This window comes from Notolepis coatsorum (assembly GCF_963971535.1).
Source record: "Notolepis coatsorum genome assembly, chromosome: 9".
Lineage (NCBI taxonomy): Eukaryota > Metazoa > Chordata > Actinopteri > Aulopiformes > Paralepididae > Notolepis > Notolepis coatsorum.
The window spans coordinates 108,285,897-108,306,856 of NC_140173.1; the positions used below are offsets into that span (position 1 = coordinate 108,285,897).

The 20,960-nt window shown below is 42.5% G+C and overlaps 1 protein-coding gene across 1 annotated transcript in view; it reads left to right on the forward strand.

Moving 5' to 3' along the window:
* The window catches only part of LOC311234714 (echinoderm microtubule-associated protein-like 6), a gene marked incomplete at both ends in the record, with an annotated part of 200,399 nt that overhangs the window by 132,450 nt on the left and 46,989 nt on the right, over positions 1 to 20,960 (forward strand). Inside the window, 1 exon segment of the mRNA XM_084321958.1 lies at positions 11,786 to 11,912. Within this exon segment, the coding sequence (XP_084178084.1) occupies positions 11,786 to 11,912 (127 nt within the window).

The window sequence follows — 20,960 nt, forward strand, 5'->3', positions numbered from 1 at the left end:
CCTGGCCGCGCAGATTCTCACCGGGGAGAGTGTAGCGTGTGGGAGGCCGCACTATCTCTCCCTAGATCCTACTCTTGCTGAGCAGGCGCCCTGACTGAACTGTAGGGGTCGCTGTCCACAACGCCCAGGACCCACCCTTCAGCTTTCCCACCCTCTAATACTGCCAATTGTATTAGTGTGAGCGGCCAGCCAAGCTGATAATAACGCCGGGAGCTGGATTCGAACAGGCGAATCCAGCTTCTCCGGCGTTGGTGACGAACGCAATCTCCGCTACGCCACCTGACCGCCTCGTGTTGACTGTGTTGCCGTGTTCTTGACCTCTGGGTCGTCTTGAAGGCTGTCCTTCCTTTGCACGGGTTGTTCCGGCGAGTCACACTCTTTGTTCAGCAGGAAACTTGGTCCGTCGATCCACGTCCTTGATTGTGCCAAGTTCATGGCCTTCAGGCCTCTGCTGGACTGATCCGCTGGGTTTTCTGTTGTTTTTACATACTTCCATTGGGAAGGCTTGGTGGCTTCTCGGATCAGGTTGATTCTGTTTGCCACGAAGGTTTTGAAGCGAGCAGTGTCATTGTCTATGTATCTGAGCACTGTGGTGCTATCAGTCCAGAAGGTAGATGGTTGTAGCGGAACTTGACGTTCTTGACGCAGCATCTTGTCTACCTTCACGGCAACGACTGCCGCTGTCAGTTCTAGTCTGGGGATTGTGACTTGTTTGAGTGAGGCTACTCTTGACTTGCCCATCATGAGGGAGCAATGTTTCTTGCCTTGCTTGTTCTCCAGTAACAGGTAAGTTGCAGTGCCGTAGGCATACTCTGAGGCATCTGAAAAGTGGTGCAACTGCGCTGTAGCAGTGCGTCCAAAGTCAGCAGGTTTCAAGCACCTGTTCACTTGGAAGTTGGAGAGGTGAGTAACGTCTTTTATCCATCCTTTCCAATCCTCTGCATGCTTTTCACAGATGTCTTCATCCCATCCACGTAGCCCCTTACACAGATCTTTCAGCAGGAGTTTAGCAGGCAGGATGACCGGCGCCAGTAAGCCAAGGGGGTCGTAGATGGAGTTGACGACGGACAAAATTCCCCTTCTCGTCATCGGCTTGTCTGGCAGCTTGATGCTGTAGGTGAAAGTATCGGTTTCTGTACCCCACTGTATGCTGAGCGCTCTCTCGACAGGTAGAACTTCAGAACTAAGATCCAAGTTCTTCATTTCTTTAGCTCTGTGTTCTTCTGGGATGGACATGAGCACTTTCCTGTTATGGCTCGTCCATTTCGTCAAGGTGAATCCTCCGCTGGCACACAAGGTGCGAAGATCCTTAGTCAAAGTCACTGTGTCTTTTTCCGATGCCACGCTCTTCAAGCAGTCGTCTACGTAGAAATTGTTTAGGACTGTTTGAACGGCTTCTGGGGGCGCAGTGGCTTTGTGATCTTCTGCGGTTCTCTTCAACGCATACGATGCGATGCTTAATGATGACGTGATGGTGATCCTGTTCACCAAGCAGTGAGGTTGGTTGCTCTCACCACTCTGCTCCTTCCTCATGGGTCCGTTCACGACCCAGCCAATGACAGTCTTCACCGCGTAAGGTCCTCCATTTCGACTGTTTATTACGTGCCATGGCTCCATTGCTACCGCACAGTTCGCTCCGATAAGCAGGCCGACGTCTGCTTCTATCTCTGGCAGGCGTACTTCGTTAAGGTAAGGCCACTTCCGGATTTCGGATTGCTTGGGTATGTTCTCGGTGTGCACCGGTATGTTACTGTGGGTGTACGCCTTGGGTAGCTCGATGAACTTGCTGTCTTCCAGCCCACATACCTCCAAGTCTGATATCACGTAACTGTTCATGAGTTTCTGTCCTCCAGGTTTGTCTTGTCCCATGGTGCTGAGGAGTACTTGCGTTGGTTTCCCTTTAACATTCAGTTTCGTCCGCAGGCCTTCTGTGATGAACGTTGCTGTGCTCCCCGGATCCAAAAAAGCATATGTCACTACGTGCTTGTCACTCTTTCTTGACTTGATTTTCACCGGTATTATTGACAGCACACATTCATTTTCTCCAGCCCCAGTGAGGCAGGTGGCCTCTTGTGTGAAGGGAACTTGAGGACTTGATACTTCTCGAGCGCCATTGATCCTTTCCTGGGAGGTGGAATTTTCTTCTTTGCCTTTGTGTAGGATGTCCGGATGTTTTAGTGGACACTCCTTACACTCCGTTCTTTTCTTGCAGAACTTGCTGAGATGGCCCAAAGCCAAGCACCCGAAGCACAAGCCTTTTGACTTTAAAAACTCCACCCGTTCCTTGTGTGGTTGACTCTTTATTTTACTACAAGTGTCTAGGGCGTGAGCTTGCTGACAGTACATGCATGGCTTCTCAAAGGCACTTCCTTTTTTGTTTTGTTCTTCCGTGGTGACGGTTGTTGCGAAGCCCCCATGTTTCTCTTTCCTAGCTGGGGGCCTTTCCCTCTCGCTCCTTCCAACTGTGGTTGGACGGCTGTCTGGTAGGTCACCGAAGAGGGGATCCGTTGCTATTTTGGCTTGACGCTCTATGTAGGTCACCAGGTCATAAAATCTTGCTCTTTTGTCTCTTCTCTCTTTGATGTTGTAGGCTTCAGTGCGCCAACGCTCTTTCAATTTGTAGGGTAACTTGGATATTACCGTCCGTAGGTTGGTAGGGTTATCCATTTCCTCCATTGCATCGATGTCCTCCATTGTGTTGCGGCATCCGACCAGAAACATTGCATAGGCATTTAGCGCCTTTCCATCTTCAGACTTGATCTGCGGCCATTGGAGTGCCTTGTCGATGTAAGCGCTGGCGATCCGTAGCTTGTCTCCATAGTGCCTGTGAAGCAGTCGCTTTGCTTCCTTGTAGCCCCTGCTAGGTTGCATGTGAACGCAGCTGCGAACTAGCTCCTGGGGTTCACCATTTGTAAATTGTTCCAAGAAGTACAATTTATCTTGAGCGTTGTCTGTCTTCTGTTCTATTGAGTGTTCGAATGCTCGAATGAAGGACTTGTATTGAAGTGCGTCACCCCTGAACACTGGGATATCCCTTGTTGGTAGCTGCGATTGCCTCTGCTGCTTTACAAGGAGCTCTGTGATTATGTTCTGTTTTTGCATGACCTTCAGCATGTCATCATTTTCACTGATGTTGGAATGAGAGCTGAGAGAGTCTCGCTGAGCCATTTGTGGTGGTTGGATGCGTAGCATCCGTGGCTGTGCATGATGGTTTGCGGTGTCTGGTTGAGGAGGCGAGGCGCAGGTTAATTCGTGTTTCACGCTCCCTCTGCGGCTCCTACTCCCACCATCCTCTGATCCTCTGCAGCGCCTACTCCCACCATCCTCTGACCTTTGATACTCGTTGAGCACATTTAGCTTCGCGCTACTTTCAGCCAAAGCAGTCTCCATCTCGAGCTCTTCCTTTTTAGCTTTGAGTTTAGCTTCTTCCAGCGCTAGCTGCTGCCACTTCTTCAGTGCTGCGGCGCGTTCCAGCAACGCTGCATGCTCTGCCTCTTGTTTAGCACGTGTTGCTGAAATTCTTGATCCTAGTGATGAGCGGCTTACTTGAGACCCATGTGGGCGGGCGTGTCCAGCGTGGCTGGTGTGTGAAACGCTGTCTTCGGGTTGGACGCCATCTTGCAAATCTTTTTCTGTTTCAGGCTCTTTTTGTGGCTGAACGTCCTCTTTATGCTGATCCTCCACCTGATGTGATATGTACACAGCTGCAATCCATTGTTTTGTAATTTTCATAAAGTGTCTGATGGGCGCCATTTTAGGCTCGAACCAACTATCTTGGTCACGTGCTTGTTCCTCCTCGGATAATAGGCATGTCACTTCTTTATTAACACAGTTGAATTCCTCTAATACATTAGCAAAGTCATTTTCCATCCCTTCTTGGACGTGTTGTACATTTTGTACGTCCTCCATTAATGACTCCATCATATTCATTTTATTAGACAGGTCTCGCAGCCTTTGTCTTCTTAGTCCAATGCATTTTTGCAACTTATGCTCCAATCCTTCTTCAGTTAATTTACGTGACCTTCCCTGTTCTTTGGGATTTCCCACGTCATGCTCCTTTCCCTCATCCATCGTAACAGTTGCAGAGTGACTCATTCAAGTTTGCAGTGTTCAAAAGCACCTTTAACTTAAAAGTCACTTTTCTTATTCAAACAGATACAAAGCAACTCCTAATATTATGATGCACTCTGCTTGGTTGAGTTAAGTTTGCGACGTGAGTTTGCCTGCAGGGGAACTGTCACTTTCGTGTCATTCTGTCACGTTCATAATATAATGAATATTCATAATATTCATATTTATTCATTGGCCGTAGCCTTAGCCTTCTTTCTTCGCCTCGTTTCGGGCAGGCAATATACAACATGAAGGCTTCTCATTACCTTCAAGGGATTGGCTGTTTTCCTACTTCATGCTGTTATCTCTTGATCTGATCCATCCATCCAGTTCCAAGTCCGGTGCAGTGTTAACAAGCTCCGTAGATAGTTTTTTGACAAATGTAGGTGTAATATCCGACAGTCTTTGAGTTTCGCATACCATTGAAGCAGAGTAGGTCATTAACGGGAGTCTGAACGCGCACGACAGGACCACAGTGTACCGTTTACCATTTAATAAATAAAAGAAAAACATAACATGTTAAATCGCTGTTCGCACGGTCAAAAAACTATAATGCTACTCACTACCCTGGTTTTATTCACAAAACTGCCGCTGCCTGCTACCCAGCTGACGCTAAGTAGTCACATGACATTCCTAACATTCTGACATTCCTCACATGACATTCCTAAGTCCTAAATTGGCTCCTACACCCTTTTTTAACATAAAACTAGACACACAATACATTAACAGTAGAAATCCACAATAAATCACAGGACTATGACCGACATAATAATAACAATAATGACTGTCCAGTACTTAAATCAAAATAAATGTAGATTAAAAGATATACACATAATAAATACAATACAATACAACACATATGCTCTTGCTTGCTCTTCCTCGCTCTTTCCTTCTCCCCCCCCCCCCCCCCCCCCCCCCCCAGGACCCCCTCTTGGACTATCCATCCATTATTCCGTTTAACGCCAGGGATTACAAGTTAATTTGCTATCCTTTATCTTCTCCACCACATCTAACCAGATTGCTATGCTGGCTTCATTAACTCCTAAAATTCGTGCGGTAGATATCTCTAGATAAATCACATCGAGATAGGTAAGAACCCATACCTTCCGGCACATTTTATCCGGTTGAATCCAGCGTGATGCTATCAGCTTTTTGGCAGCCGTGAGACTGGACAAAATTAGTCTCTTTACATGTACAGAGGTTGATAACTGAGAAACATCATTCAACAACAATACAAAAGGCAGTACAGGTATGGTCAAAATATAAATTCTGATAATTGAGTGGTTACTTCTTCCCAGAATATCTTAACAGGAGGGCATTCCCAATACATATGCATAAATGTACCAATATCACCGTTTAAACACAAGGAGCACAGAGGGTCTTGTTTAAGCCCCATTAGGTGCAAATGTCTAGGAGTTAAGTAAGTCCTATGAATAAAATTAAGATTAATCTGTTGATGATCCGGGTTGCGTGACGACAGCCGAACGTTTGCCCAGACTTCATCCCAATCAAAATCTACTTCCAAGTTTGGTATATCCTTCCTCCAAACTAAGTCTAGGGGAAGGACATCATATGAGGACGTAAGTAAGTGACGATAAAAGTCAGAGACGAAGCCTCTCGATGTCTCCTTTTCATAAAATAATTTGTGATATCTGTGGTGCTAAAGTGGCACCTTTAATGGGACTCCATGAGCCCTTAAAGCTGCTCTTAATTGTAGATAGAAATAATAAGTGGAGCTGGTGAGGTCAAATTTGTTAGATATATCTTTATAGCTGCAAAAACCCCGGTCGTTGAAGACATCCCCCAATGTATGTATGCCCTTCTTTTCCCATTTGGTAAATCTGATAGGTTGTTGTGCAATAAGGAGTAAATTATTATTAAATAGGGGAGAATGACTATGCCATTTATGTTGGTTAATAAACTTTTTCTGTGTATCACGCCATATCCGGATCACATGTGTAATAAGAGGGCCAAATTTCAAATTGCATTGCTTAAAGGGGAACTATTTTACTATTTCTTTCACTATTTGGGCACTTTTACACAATTCCTGTGAGTCTATGGAACACCTCTGTAATATATATATTTTTTTTATTCATTGTTTTGTATTTCTAATCAAGTCCTCAAAAACAGCATTTTTCTACCTCAAGATCTCGAGCTGTTTTGAGCCTGGGCTCCTAAACCACTGCGGAGCGTCGTGTTCGCCTGAACATTAACATGCAGCAGTGACTATATGACATCACATATAGGCACATTTTCAAACGACTCAGTTCAGTGAGGGTGAATATTGTGAGAGGAGAATTGGAAGAATGCGCCAATATGAGAATTTTGAGACATAGATCATATTAATATAAGTTCACATAGCTAGGAAACAATGCTAAACACTCAAAAAGGCCATTTATAAGATAGTTCCCCTTTAATTGATAAGTTGGTGTATACTATATCCTGCAGTCTATGTGGTGCAACTATGTTCTCCTCTAATGGTCTCCAGGATACAGATGCTTGAGAATCAAACCAGGTGATCAGTGGTCTTAAAGAGAACACTTTAAAATAGTAGTTGATGTCTGGAAATGCTAAACCCCCATCGGCTTTATTTATCTGTGCAGTGGATCTTTTTATTCGTGGAGGTTTGTTGTTCCAAATAAATGTATATGCAGCGGAGTGTAATTTTTGCCAGTAACCAACAGGGTGGGGGGTAATGGCAACATCGAGCTGAAGAAGTTAATTCTTGGTAAAACATGCATCTTAACTATTGATGCTCGGGCCTGTACTGAGTTTTTTAGTTTTGACCACCTGCCGAAGTCATTTGTGATCCTATCTAGAAATCCGGTATAATTATACTTCACCGTTTGGCATATAGTGGGGAATATTTCAACTCCAAGACATCTAAAGTGTTCTACCATTGGTATATTTTCTGGAAGGAAGGTAGCCTTCGCAGAGACATTAAGTGGAAGGAAGGCCGACTTTGGCCAGTTTATCTTAAATCCCGATAGATTGCCAAAATCATCTATTACCTTGAGAAGATGAGGCAGTGAGGTGGTAGGGTTTTGCATGAACAATATTACATCGTCCGCATATAAACTAATATGATGCTGTGTGCCCTTAATTGATATTGGCTCTATGGACTGAGATTGTCTTATATACTGTGCCAAAGGCTCTAGGGATAGAGCAAATAGTCCGGGACTAAGAGGACAACCCTGTCTAGACGAACGCGACACAGGGAAGAGTGGGGTGGTGAATTTACATTATAATCATGGCTGACGGATCTGTGTATAGTACTTTGATCATATTAATGAAACCATCTCCTAACCCCATCCTTCCAAGTACTGCCCATAAATAAGACCATTCCAACCTATCAAAGGCCTTCATCGCATCCAAGGATAATACAGCTATAGGAGGCTCGGCATCCTTGCTGGCGTCTATCACATGCAGTAACCGTCTAATATTATCCGTGATCAGGCGGCCTCTTATGAAGCCTGTCTGATCAGGATGAACTAAAGATGTCATATGCTTTTGAAGTCTGATGGCTAGTATCTTAGCGTACAGCTTGAGATCGGTTCCGAGGAGGCTTAAGGGTCTATAACTACCGCATTTGGTGAGGTCTTTGTCTTTTTTAAGGAGGACAGATATGAGTGCCATATTAACGTCCCTGGAGAAGTTCCCCTCTTTGATTGAGTATAAAATCAGATCAAGTAATAGGGGTCCAATTACATCCCAACATGAGAGGTACGTTCTGGTGGGATACCATCCCATCCAGGGGCCTTACCACTTTGCAATTCAGATATAGCCTCCCTAAGTTCCTCTAGTGTAATAGGTGCATCTAACTGTTTAGCATCTTCCTCTGAAAGTTTAGGTAGGTTAATTTGATCAAGAAATGTATCCAGTTTATTATGATCGAAAACCACTTCTGATTTGTACAGGTTGGAGTAAAACGCACTGAAAGTCTCGTTGATTTTTTTGGGGTCTGTAACGAGTCCCTGTTGGTCCTTAATAGCAGGGATATCAGCAAATTGTTCATTGGATCGTATCTTCATAGCTAGTAGGTGACTCGGTTTAGAGCCATGAAAGTAATAATGTTGTCTTGTACTGCGTATTTGAAATTCAGATTGTTGGAGTTAATCTCTTTTTTTAACACTTTAATTTGAGATTCCAATTGACCCGAGTAGTTGCGTTGTAAAGAGGAGAACAACGACGAGTGAAGCGTTTCCAGCTCTACCAATTTGGAATGACGTTTCTTACGGAGGTTGGAGGCAAAGACAGTAGTGTTTCCCTTGATAAAACTCTTTACCGATATCCATAACATTCTAGGGTCTTGTACCGAACCCGCATTAATCTGCAGGAATTCATTTAGTTTATTTTTTAATTGTAGATTGAATTCAGTGTTTTTTTAAACTTTATTTTTTAGCGTTTATCGCTTTTCTGGTCAAGCATGACCGACAGAAACAGGTTGAAATGGGATGTAGAGCAGGGGAAGACATTCTGAGAAATGACGGCGGGTCCGGGAATCGAACTCGTGTCCCCCAGATCCGTGACGAGCACGGTTTTCCCCGACGCAGAAATAGCGCAGAGATATGCGGTGAGCTACGGGAGCTCCCCTGAATTCAGTGTTTTTCAACAGTGTCGAATTAAAACGCAATCTTGGGGCTCTGGATGTCATTCTACTAAATGAGCCCTTTAGGAGTAAATAGTTGTGATCTGATAGTGCACTGGGTCCCACTTCCATGTCAAAGCTATCAAATAGTCTAGGGGATGCAAAAACATAATCTATTCTAGAAAATGTCTTGTGTCTTGCTGAGAAGAAAGAGTACTCTCGGGCCGTTGGGTTGAGTAATCGCCACAGATCATTTACACCTGTATCCTTGGCCCAAGCCTGTAATGCTTTAGAGGCCTGTTTCTGGTCATTGGATGTGGTGAGACTAGATTTATCAATCGAGGGATCCCAGATGGCATTAAAATCTGCACCAGTTATAAATGAATACCCAGGGAGATCTAACATTGGTCTAGTGAGTGAATTGTAGAAGTTAGCGTCGTAAAGATTAGGGGCATAAGCCGCTACCAAAGCGATTTTCCTGTTACAGTAGTCTATCTTAGCAATAGTTACTCGGCCATCTGCATCAGACCATACGATATATTTTATCCGCCAGCTTTACATTGTCAGCCAATAAAAGGTGTGTTTCGCTTAAAAGAGCCACATCAACCTGTTGTCTTTTCATCCAAGTAAGCACGCTTTTGCGTTTATTTTGCATATTTAGACCCCCAGTATTCCAAATCAATATATTCAAACTAGCCATAGTCTAAACAGGTTGCAGTATTCCTGTGTGTAATTCGTCTGGAATAGCAATTCATAATAGATATATATCCAACTATTGAGGTCCTGTTGAGAGCCGAGCTTGAGCTTGATAACAAACATATAAAATACACATACATATAATCCCCTATTCCCCCTATTCCTATTTCCCTCCCTCCCTTTAAAGTACACGACCAGTATGCCCAAAGCGAGCAATTCATCCTTAACTCTCCTATGCAAATTGCCATAGGGTCTAAAACTATCAATTCTACCATTAGTAGAATGTCAACAGTGGCTTGGCCACTCTCCCGTTAAATAAAAAGGAGATATAAAAATAAAATACAAAAAAAAAAAAAAAAAATATGCCTCAAATATCATAGTATATTCACTTAAACCTTATACGAACTTGTGTAAGTTAAAACACACCGAAGAATAAAAGAAAGGTATTGGAACTAAATTAGAGAAACCTCAAAGAGTAGAGTACATTTACTTAAACCTTAAAAGAACTTTGCTAAATTTAAACACCTACAGTAGATGAAATAAAATGGAAAAATAATGGAGCTATTGCAAAAAAATTAAAATAAGGTTTTAAATACGTATATGCAGTTCGTCCCCCAAGCCAGGGGTGGGCGATGTTCTGCTGTGAAGACTGTTGTTTCCTCCGGAGGTGATCTAAGCCGTGTGTATAGTCACAGAACGTATATTAAAGTTCTAGAATATTCCAATATGTCAACAACAGGAAAATGTACACACACGGGGAAAACCTCAGGCCCAACACAATGACTTGCATAAAACTCATAGATCTAGCCAGCCCAGATATAGCGAACCATTAAAATAGTTTAAACACCTAGATGAAATAAAATGGAAAAGTAATGGAGCTATTGCAAAAAAAAATTAAAAGAAGGTTTTAAATACGTATATGCAGTTCGTCCCCTAAGCCAGGGGTGGGCGATGTTCCGCTGTGAAGACTGTTGTTTCCTCCGGAGGTGATCTAAGCCGTGTGTATAGTCACAGAACGTATGTTAAAGTTCTAGAATATTTCAATATGTCAACAACAGTGTACCCACACGGGGAAAACCTCAGGCCCAGCCCAATGACTTGCATAAAACTCATAGATCTAGCTAGCCCAGATATAGCGAACCATTACAATAAAGTATTCTATATGATATCCAGCGTCACACATTAACCTATTTATAAATCAAGGTTATCAAAATGTATTTGACGCCGGTTGGTGTTTAAGCCATAACGAAGTGTTCACAAAAAGAGAAAAAGACTGTATGTAGCCTATCCTCCATGCAGGTTCTTCAAGTAGTCCTCTGCGTCTTCAGGCGAGGAGAGATGAACCCTCCTTCCGTCTTTATCGACGATGGAAAGCTTTGCAGGATACCATAGTGTAGGCTTGAGACCTTTCCCATAAAGCAGGGACATCACGGACTTGTAATGGGATCGTAGAATCACAACTTCGCAGCAATAATCCTTGTAGAAAAAGACTGGTTGCCCGTTGTATCTCAGACCATCCTTCCTCTTCCGTGCCTCCCGAATAATTATATCTTTTATTCCAATTTGACGCACGCTAGCAATAACCACTCTAGGTTTGTTGTTGCTATTGCTTCGGGACCCAATTCTGTAGCATTGATCCACTTCAGGTAACACAGAGTTTTTTTTTGGTTTTGACAACTTGAACTCCTGTTTCATCTTCTGCCATCATTATGCTAATTTTCTAATTATTTTCTGGGGCGAATTTGGCACCATGGGAGCAATAATAATACCTACCCTGCTGTGAATGATTATGTGTGCCTGGGTCTGTAATAGCTCAACCGTGTATCTGTGTCTGTGGGCACAATAATGTTCTTGATTGCCCGGCGGGGGAGCCAATTGGGAATTATGTCACTTAATTTGGTGACATGTATAATATGTGGCTCATATATTACACAGTAGACATGACATGCAGAGAACAGGGAGGGAAGGAGACAGGGAGAGAGGGAGAGGGGGGGCATAGAGAGAAAGAGGGAGAAAGATGGGGAGAGGGAGGGAGAGCTCCTGGTGTTTTCATTAACACAGTGGAGTCTAAGCCATTTTTTCCTGTTTTAAATTCACATGGTTTAATTATGTAATAATGCATGTATAACCTCACCCCTATATTGCAAGATGAAGTGATATACATATTTTGTTTCCAGGATAACAATCAGAGTATTTTGTACTGCTGTGTGTGTGTGTGTGTGTGTGTGTGTGTGTGTGTGTGTGTGTGTGTGTGTGTGTGTGTGTGTGTGTGTGTGTGTGTGTGTGTGTGTGTGTGTGTGTGTGTGTGTGTGTGTGTGTGTGTGTGTGTGTGTGTGTGTGTGTGTGTGTGTGTGTGTGTGTGTGTGTGTGTGTGCGTGTGTGTGTGTGCAGGCTATGACAGTGACGTGGCCAGGGAGAAGAGTATAGACTACACCACTAAGATCTATGCGGTCAGCATCAGAGAGATGAGTGGCACCAAGCCACACCAACAACTCAAAGAGGTGTCTGCAGAGGAGAGGTACAGCCTAACACACACACACACACACACACACACACACACACACACACACACACACACACACACACACACACACACACACACACGTCAGATACATCTACAGACAAACACACATCTACACACAAACACACATCACCTAAGATACATCTACAGACAAACACCCATCACCTAAGATACCTACAGACAAACACACATCACCTAGGATACATCTACAGACAAAAACACATCACCTAAGATACACACACAAACGCACACGCACACGTCGGATACATCTACATTTACTGACAAACACACATCAAGTAATATATATCTATAGATAAACACACATCACCTAAGATACATCTATAGACAAACACACATTAAGCGAGATATATCTATAGACATCACCTAAGAGATACATATTATTTGTTATCTGTCCCATTCAAGACAGAGTAGTATGCTCATTATGGACAACATTGTGCCACTAGTGACATCTAGTGACCAGATCATTAATTGCTCCCTCCCCCGCTACACCTGACCTCACCTTATTTAACAGTAGAATTCTAGAAGACAGAAGTTATTGGATACATTCTATTCAAAATAATTCCATTGCTAGAGGAACAGCTTGGGCCCCAGTGTATTTCCTGTCAGCTACTGGATTAGCAAACTCTGCAACAGGAAATATACGTGGGCCCATTTATAATGTTTATGTTGTCAAGATTAGAAAAACTCAATAGGTTTCCAAAACCATTTCTTGGGACATACAATTATTTATGTAGTCATAAAGTTGGTTAATAGGGGCATAAATCCTTCATGTAGTTATAAGGTTGGTTCATTTAGGACACCCGTAAAACTTATTCCAGGCTTTTATTTGCTTCACTGAACTCACCCTGCATTTATTTGGGACAGGTGTTTATAGGGACAGGCCTCCAATTCCTTTTGCAAAGATCAAATTGTTTATTTAAAACAGAATAGATATTACTTTAATGTACCAACATTAACACTTCACAGCACCAGATCCTCAGTGGTACTTAGGAAAATATGGCTGATGAGACTTAGCTCCTGCTCTCTTCATTAATGTACTGATTATATCAGCTTGGATACCAAGATTGATGCTAACCTGCTAAATTATGAAAATGTGATTTATTAAAGATGTTGGTGACATAGTGGTGGCTCAGAAGGTGAAGCCACATAACATGTATGTTTAATGTACGTAAAAAACTGCTTTGCAGTGTCAATGGCAACCAGAAAGACAATTCATGTAGATCAGGCTTCTAATTGAGACCTGCCTTTATTTGCCAAAATGCATAAAAACATTGCACCGTTGTTTGGGACAGGCGTCTATTTGGGACTTTGCATTTATTTGAAGTTTTACGGTTAAATTAGGACATATATTCTTTATGTAGTCATAAAGTTGGTTAACCTGGGACCTACATTTTTTATGTAGTCACAAAATTGGTTAACTTGGGACATACAATTCTTTATGTGGTCATAAGGTTGGTTAACTTGGGACACACAATTCTTTATGTAGTCATAAAGTAAACTGTTTTAACACATTCCCTTTGATTTGATATACTGTATCTGTGTTCACATCTATTGTGTGTACACATCCCTGTGTTTGTACTGTGTGTGTGTGTGTGTGTGTGTGTGTGTGTGTGTGTGTGTGTGTGTGTGTGTGTGTGTGTGTGTGTGTGCGTGTGTGTGTCTGCGTGCGTGTGTGCGTGCGTGCGTGCGTGCGTGCGTGCGTGCGTGCGTGCGTGCGTGTGTGTGTGTCAACAAGTTTGTGTGTGTGGGGGGGGGGGGGGGGGGGGGGGGGCTGCATGTGTGTGTACGTGTATTTGTTTTAATCTACGTCCTGTTGTATATTGTGCATGGATATATGTGTGCACAGTTATGCCAGAACCTGTGAATCTATGTGTGTTGTTTCATACCTTTCCCATGCATGTGTTATCGGGTGTGTTTTGTTCAGTGCACTGTACAAGTATTTAAAGTATTTAAAGTCCCCCTGCAGTGACCTCACCAACAGTTTCAAACATGACTCGCACATAAATCATTGGCTTACGGGGCAAAATGGGAGTAGCCTAACACCTGGACCCATATTTATCATACTTCTAGGAGTACTGATCCAGGATCATTGTTCAGGTCATATGACTATAATACACCTCACTATGACTGGTCTCAGATCAGCACTCCTACATTTGCTTGATAAATAGAGGCCCTGGTTCCTACAAGCTGAAACAGGTACAGGTTTGCTTTCTCTCACCTGCTACTCATTTGAACCTGGTTTTGATTGGAACTGTGGCTGGTAGATAGAGTTACTTCCCTTTTTGAGATGAGCTAAAAAAATTGGAACGTGGTGAGGAGGTCATAGGAAGAGGACTTTCCACACTACTACTAATGAAAGTACTAATGTACTTTCATTCATGTGATTTGAGTTAACTTGTGATTGGGTTGCACTCTCAGAAAATAAGGGCTACTATAGGACCATATTATTCTATGGAGTTCAAATGTTGGGTATTTAGCGTTTAGCAACACCACACAATTCAGTATTCCATCTATGTTATTCCTATTGTCTAAGGCAATCCAGTCAATATTTGAGAACATGAACAACTCCCTCCCGTAGCCAGAAACCAAGACTCAAACTTGTGATGTCAGGAGGTATCAATCTTACCGATCACAAGACAAACATTGTGGGTGCAAAATTGAATCCAATCAAATAGAGAATGGTCAATTCTGTAAACTCTTAATATAGCCATATAGCTAAGAACCATGAGTTATCCTCCTTCCTTTCATTTGACTGGCTCTAATGAAGCAGTCTCGTGTGTTAGCAGCTTTATCGTGTGTACAACAGGCTTTGGTATAGCATGATGAGAGTAATGTAGAACTGGAGTCATTAGATGCTGACCTTTTTTTTGGCTCATTTGGTACCCTTTATTCTGAGAGTGTGACGGTACCTTATATTCTTGCCTGTCTGTAGACACTCTCTCAATATCTGTGTTGTGTTTTAACTTGCATTCCCTGGAGGCAGGGCATTGTGAAGTAAGTATGACCTAATGCCTACTGTATAGACTTCTATATGTATAGGGAATGTGTAGCTAATATAGGTGATTCAAGTCCATACACCAGATATTGTTTCAGATACAAAGACATGGATGTGGCCAACTAGTATGGTGGTTTGGGCAAAACTTAGAAAGCAAACATTTTGAATTTGTCGTTAGATTCATGACTCCACGGTGTCATTTCAGACGTGTAACACACGTGAATCATTCCCCTGCTTTTCATGTCATTTTGAACATTCCATCTCACTGATTGATTACCTAAGCCCCTTTCACACGTGGACACCCCACCCCACCCCCCCACCCCCTCCTAATAGACAGTCTCCTCCCCACTGTATGTATATATTCTCTCCCCACTGTATGTATATTTCTCTCCCACCCACCCACCCCCTCCTAATGTACAGTCTCCTCCCCACCGTATGTATATAATAATAATAATAATAATAATAATAATAATAATAATAATAATAATAATAATAATAATAATAATAATAATAATAATAATAATAATAATAATAATAATAATAATAATAATAATAATAATAATAATAATAATAATAATAATAATAATAATAATAATAATAATAATAATAATAATAATAATAATTAATTTAATTTATATAGCACTTCTCAATGACCCGAAGTTGCTGACAGTAGTCGAGAGCAAAGTAAAAACAAAGAAACAAAAACAAAGAAACAACAAAGAAACAAAAACAAAAGGAGCATGAGACAATGGGGGGAACAGGGAAGACAGCATGATAGCACAAAAAGACAGAGCGGCAGGAGACAGACATCAATCAGGTTGGAGGGGGGGGGTTAAGGGTGGGGGGGATTGAAGGCAAGGGAGAACAGGTGGGTTTTGAGGTGAGCTTTGAAGGTGGAGAGTGTAGGGGAGTCTCTGATGGACTGAGGGAGGGAGTTCCAGAGTCGGGGTGCAGTGCGAGAGAAGGCCCGATCACCAACGTTTTTGAGTTTGGATGTCGGGACAGTGAGGGAGGCAGTGGAGGAGGACCGGAGGGAACGGGTGGGGCGGTAGGGAAGAAGGAGATCAGTCAGGTAGGGGGGGGGCAGGCTGTGGAGGGCTTTGAAGGTGAGGAGTAGTGTTTTAATGCTGTGTTTGATCGGGAGCCAGTGGAGAGAGTGGAGGACAGGAGTGATGTGTTCACGGGACCGGGTGTTAGTGAGGAGGCGGGCGGCTGAGTTTTGGACCATTTGCAGTTTATGGAGGGAGCGGGAGGTGAATATATTCTCTCCCCACCGTATGTATATTTCTTTCCCACCCACCCACCCACCATACTACACCCCCTCCTAATGTACAGTCTCCTCCCCATCATATGTATATACTCTCTGTCAGGATCTATGGGTAACAGTACTGTATATTTGCATATCATATATGTCACAAATGTAACAGTACTATATCATGTATGTCCCTATGCCATAAATGTCATGATGTCATGTATGTTGTGTATGTCATAAATATCACTATGAATTGAAAATGGGGGACCCTGATGTAAACAAGACAAACGTCTTTCTCTGGTCTGCATCCCCTTAACAATTGTGTGTATTGAGCCGTACTGTATTGTACCCATTCTGCAATCTGTTAAATAAAGTTTTCATTCATTCATTCATTCACAATGGCCGTAGAATCAGGTCCAGGCATTGTCTGGAGTTGCCCTTTCACACACGTAGCACACAGCAGGCGATTGTTGATCGTGTTCTACTTCTCACATATGTATGATTTCACTCTGCTCGGTTTATGGCGTCACCTAAGTACCTCCTGGGTACAGAAGATCATTTTAAATAGGTATTTAACTGGCATGTAACTCAACATCGTTGCAGATGAGGGCAACCTCAACTTTTTTCTATTTAAAATTAAGCTTTGAAATTAAATAAGGCTCAACGGTATTCCATACAGAGTGAAATAAGCGACCAAAAATAAAACAAGATGCCATGAAACTGTATATAAATAGTTTACAATCACTCCAAAACTTTTGTATTACTCATAAATTATTAATTTATGTAAGCATTTTGGGATGATGAGCAGGCAGCGTTTCATATCTCTCATCCTCAGCATATCATCTTGACTTGATACTTCAAAAATCCCCTGTTTCAAATCGTTATTGAGCAAAAGCTGACCTATTTAACAAATCATGACCACTTAATAATTGTTTCATACAGGCTAAAACACTGTGAGAAGCGCACATTAACTCATTCACGGCCAATCACGTAATATTACGTGTTTGCTCGCCAACCAGTGAGCGCCACAAAACATAATATAATGTTTTTAGATTGTTTTTCCATTTTTTCAATTTTAATATTCTATGCAGTCTCACGGACCTCTATGTTACAGTTGAAAGCCATACTGAGACCCCGAGAGTGCAATACCAACCAGATCCTGCTAGGTGGCAGTATTGCCTACACTTTGAAACCCTGTTCCAGACTGTGTGTCACATCTAATGTTGTCCGGGCGGAGAATTTTTACCCAGGCAAGTCTAGCGGTTAATCCGAGCACATTGGAACGCGCCCAGGACACTCGATGCATGTGTTGTGCCAGTTCATGTCGAAGACCCTATGGACATCAATACTGGAAATCGCGATCAGACAATTGGAATATTCTTTTTGGAATAACCCCGATCAAAGGTAAGGACTATCTGATGTCAATTCCACCTTGTTCCTACAATGATTTCACATCGATCCAGCCGATCAACGTATGTAGTATTCAAAACGAATGCCGTTGCTGGTGATCAGAGCATCACAAACCCCCCCCCCCCCCCTTGATGCATTCATAATGAAACATAATACCTATTATATACCTTTGATTTTGAACGACTTTAGCAAAATTCAAATAGCGCTCCATAACTCAGCTTTTCAGGAATTAGCCCAGATCACTCTGAAACTATACAATATTCACCACGTGATAACACGCAAACGTATACATGAAAAAATGTATTCCTTTTTACATGTTGGACGAGAGATAGTGACTGTCAAATGAGCCATAGTTTTGTCTTCATAGCTATAATTATAGATTTAGCTCTGCCAAGATTGTGACGCATTGTGGAAATAGGCAATGGAAAGCTGGCCCATTGACTACAGGATGAGGATAATAGCTGGCGCTTAATCTGTTAAATATAAACATACAACTTCGCTGCAGTCTTGCTCTCCCCACCCCAGGTGCATGCCTCCACCCTCAGCCTGCACCTCGCAAACTCGCTCACATCTTCATGAGACACATGCTGTGGTCGAGAATGAAGATAACAGATGTCAATTTTATCCACAACTCATGTGTTTTCATTTAACTATCGGGCGGAAAAGGCCAACTGTAACAACATTGTTATGTAAGGAACATGGTTAGTCCACATTAATCACCACGCCCACTCGCTCGATGTGTGAATTCTGCAAACAATGATCTGCTGTATTCTCACATGGGCTCAGTTGGTAATTACACAGACTTGGGACTCGGGGCTTGGAGGGTAAACTCTGCGCTAAATAATTTTTATATTTGCATTCGCAAATACAGCCCCTCCGATTATGTTCAGGAGTCCAGTGCATGTGTGAAAGGGGCTTTAGTTAGTCCCCTCCCACTAGAGGCGGCAGCAAAGACTATACTGTTAACCACCAGGGCCTGTGTTCACCAAGTCCTATAGAATAGGACTGCTGATGTTTTCACAAGCTTGTGATCATGTGACTGCCTAGTGATCCCTGGTGGCAGGGTGGTGAAGATCCTATAACTGAAACAGATAAGATTGACAGTACATAGACAAGACTGTCCCCAGTCCACATGCATGCACCCACAAAATTGTACACTGCCCATATGTGCAACATAGGGCATATCGATCATTCACAAAAAAAGAAAAACAGGCCTGCAAAGCTGCGCCCCCCAGAGGCCACACAATGAATAACATGATGAATAGGCATACAGTATTGCAAGTGAAGATAGTAGTGTGTGGGCGGGCACAGTTATTTTCCATTTCATACAGTAAAGCTAATATACATATTTTAACAGGCATCCATCCATGTTACCATTGTCATGGTTATTATCATGATCAGTTTGCTGTTTGTGAGGGATGTGGTCAAGAGTGATGCTCATGTCAAGTGACGCTGGGATTTCTTTCTTTCTTTCTTTCTTTCTTTCTTTCTTTCTTTCTTTCTTTCTTTCTTTCTTTCTTTCTTTCTTTCTTTCTTTCTTTCTTTCTTTCTTTCTTTCTTTCTTTCTTTCTTTCTTTCTTTCTTTCTTTCTTTCTTTGATCTATGTCTCCTGCCCCCCTGTCTTGGGGTTCCAGCCATCAGAAAACATAGTCTATCCATAAACCCATGCATTCATGGGTTCACATCTTGGATGCATTCTTCTCTTCCTCCTTTTCATCCACCTCTTCCTCTCCTCCCTGCCATGTATGTGTTATGTGCTGTATTGACAGGGACATTTGGGTATAATACCCTCTCCCTCTATTGCACCATAGCTGGATGCACTCATTATTTCTCATCTCTCTCTCTCTGTCTCTCTGTCCTCTCTCTATCCTCTCTCTGTCCTCTGTCTCTCTGTCTGGTTTATCAAATCCATGTCGGATCATCTCAGTGCTCAGATCATCTCAGCGCTCGGATCATCTCAGCGCTCGGATCATCTCAGCGCTTGGATAATTTCAGCGCTCGGATCATTTTCAGCACCATTTGAATTTTCTGGTCATTTGAATTGAGAGCCATGTAGACTCTACCACATACAATTAAGTGGAATGAGCACGTAATTCCATCTGGCTGGCAATGAGGACCATGTAGACTCAACCACTGAAGTACATGCTTATTCCATGTAATTGTACACAGTTGAGTCTAGTACACTGTACTCATTGCAAATCATGCAACATCTTAGTTTGGAAACCTTTAACCTGTGTACTGGCCCTGTCCAGATTACCCCCCCCCCCCCCACACACACACACCCTATATAACAAGAGAAGTCATACTGTCTGTTTTTATGAAGTCCCAGGGCAAAAATAATACATTTCTCTGTCTGACGTGTCTTATAATGGAACAGAGATGTCTGAGAAGCTGCAGTGACCGCAGGGAAACTGTGCCCAGAGCGGTGACTGCATGCAGAGGGAGCATGGGACTGGGTTGAGGCAGGCAGGAATGAATAGACCTGAAGTAAAGAATAGAAATGTATGATCTATATGGAGCTGGAGTTGGTTGAGCACTCTGAGGTCCATAAAACTCCTTTCTATCTAACTCAAAGCTATCGGTAACCATTTCAACCTAACACAACGGAGCCAGCTAGCAGTTAGAAGTGTCGCTGTGTGTACAGTAGCAGCAAAGCCCTGAGACCAGCACAGCTTAAAACAAATCTCATGTTCTCCTGTGTCCTGACTCCTGGGAGAGGCTTCTTTTCTTGACTTACCAGATCCTGTGCATGGCTGCACTGTCTCAAACCATGCCAAAATGAACTACAGTAAAAAACAATTTTTTTCGTACACACTGTAGAGATTTACCACATAAATACTTTAGCCATTCATAGTATTTCTGTGTTTTCTTTCATAAACAATACAGATGTACCACGTACATTATTGTAATGATGTGGTTATTTCTATAGCCATTCACTATGGAATATGCCCTACTCCTGTTTATGAGGCAAATTAAGCCCATCTCATACCAACCCAGCACGGTATCTCATATAATGTATTCTCTGACCCACGTGTGAGGGCTTAGCTTGACTCTGCAGTTGCCTGTGCAGCATGATGGCCCGTTAGCATTACTACCGTCCTAATGCATGATGGCCTGGTAGCAAAGTTATCACCAGTAACATGACTGTATTAGCATGTAACATTGTAACACTTATCCGTAATTGGCTATAGCTAGCTACAGCTAGCCACGTTTAGTTGTCCTGAGGTGTGAGACCTGTGTCTGTCTGTCTTTGTCTTTTTGTGTACTGTATTGTTATGTATGCATACTTGTGCATGTGTCTGTCTTTGTATGTGCGTGTGTGGGTGTTTACCCTTTGCACCTACTTACTATATATTACTACTACCTA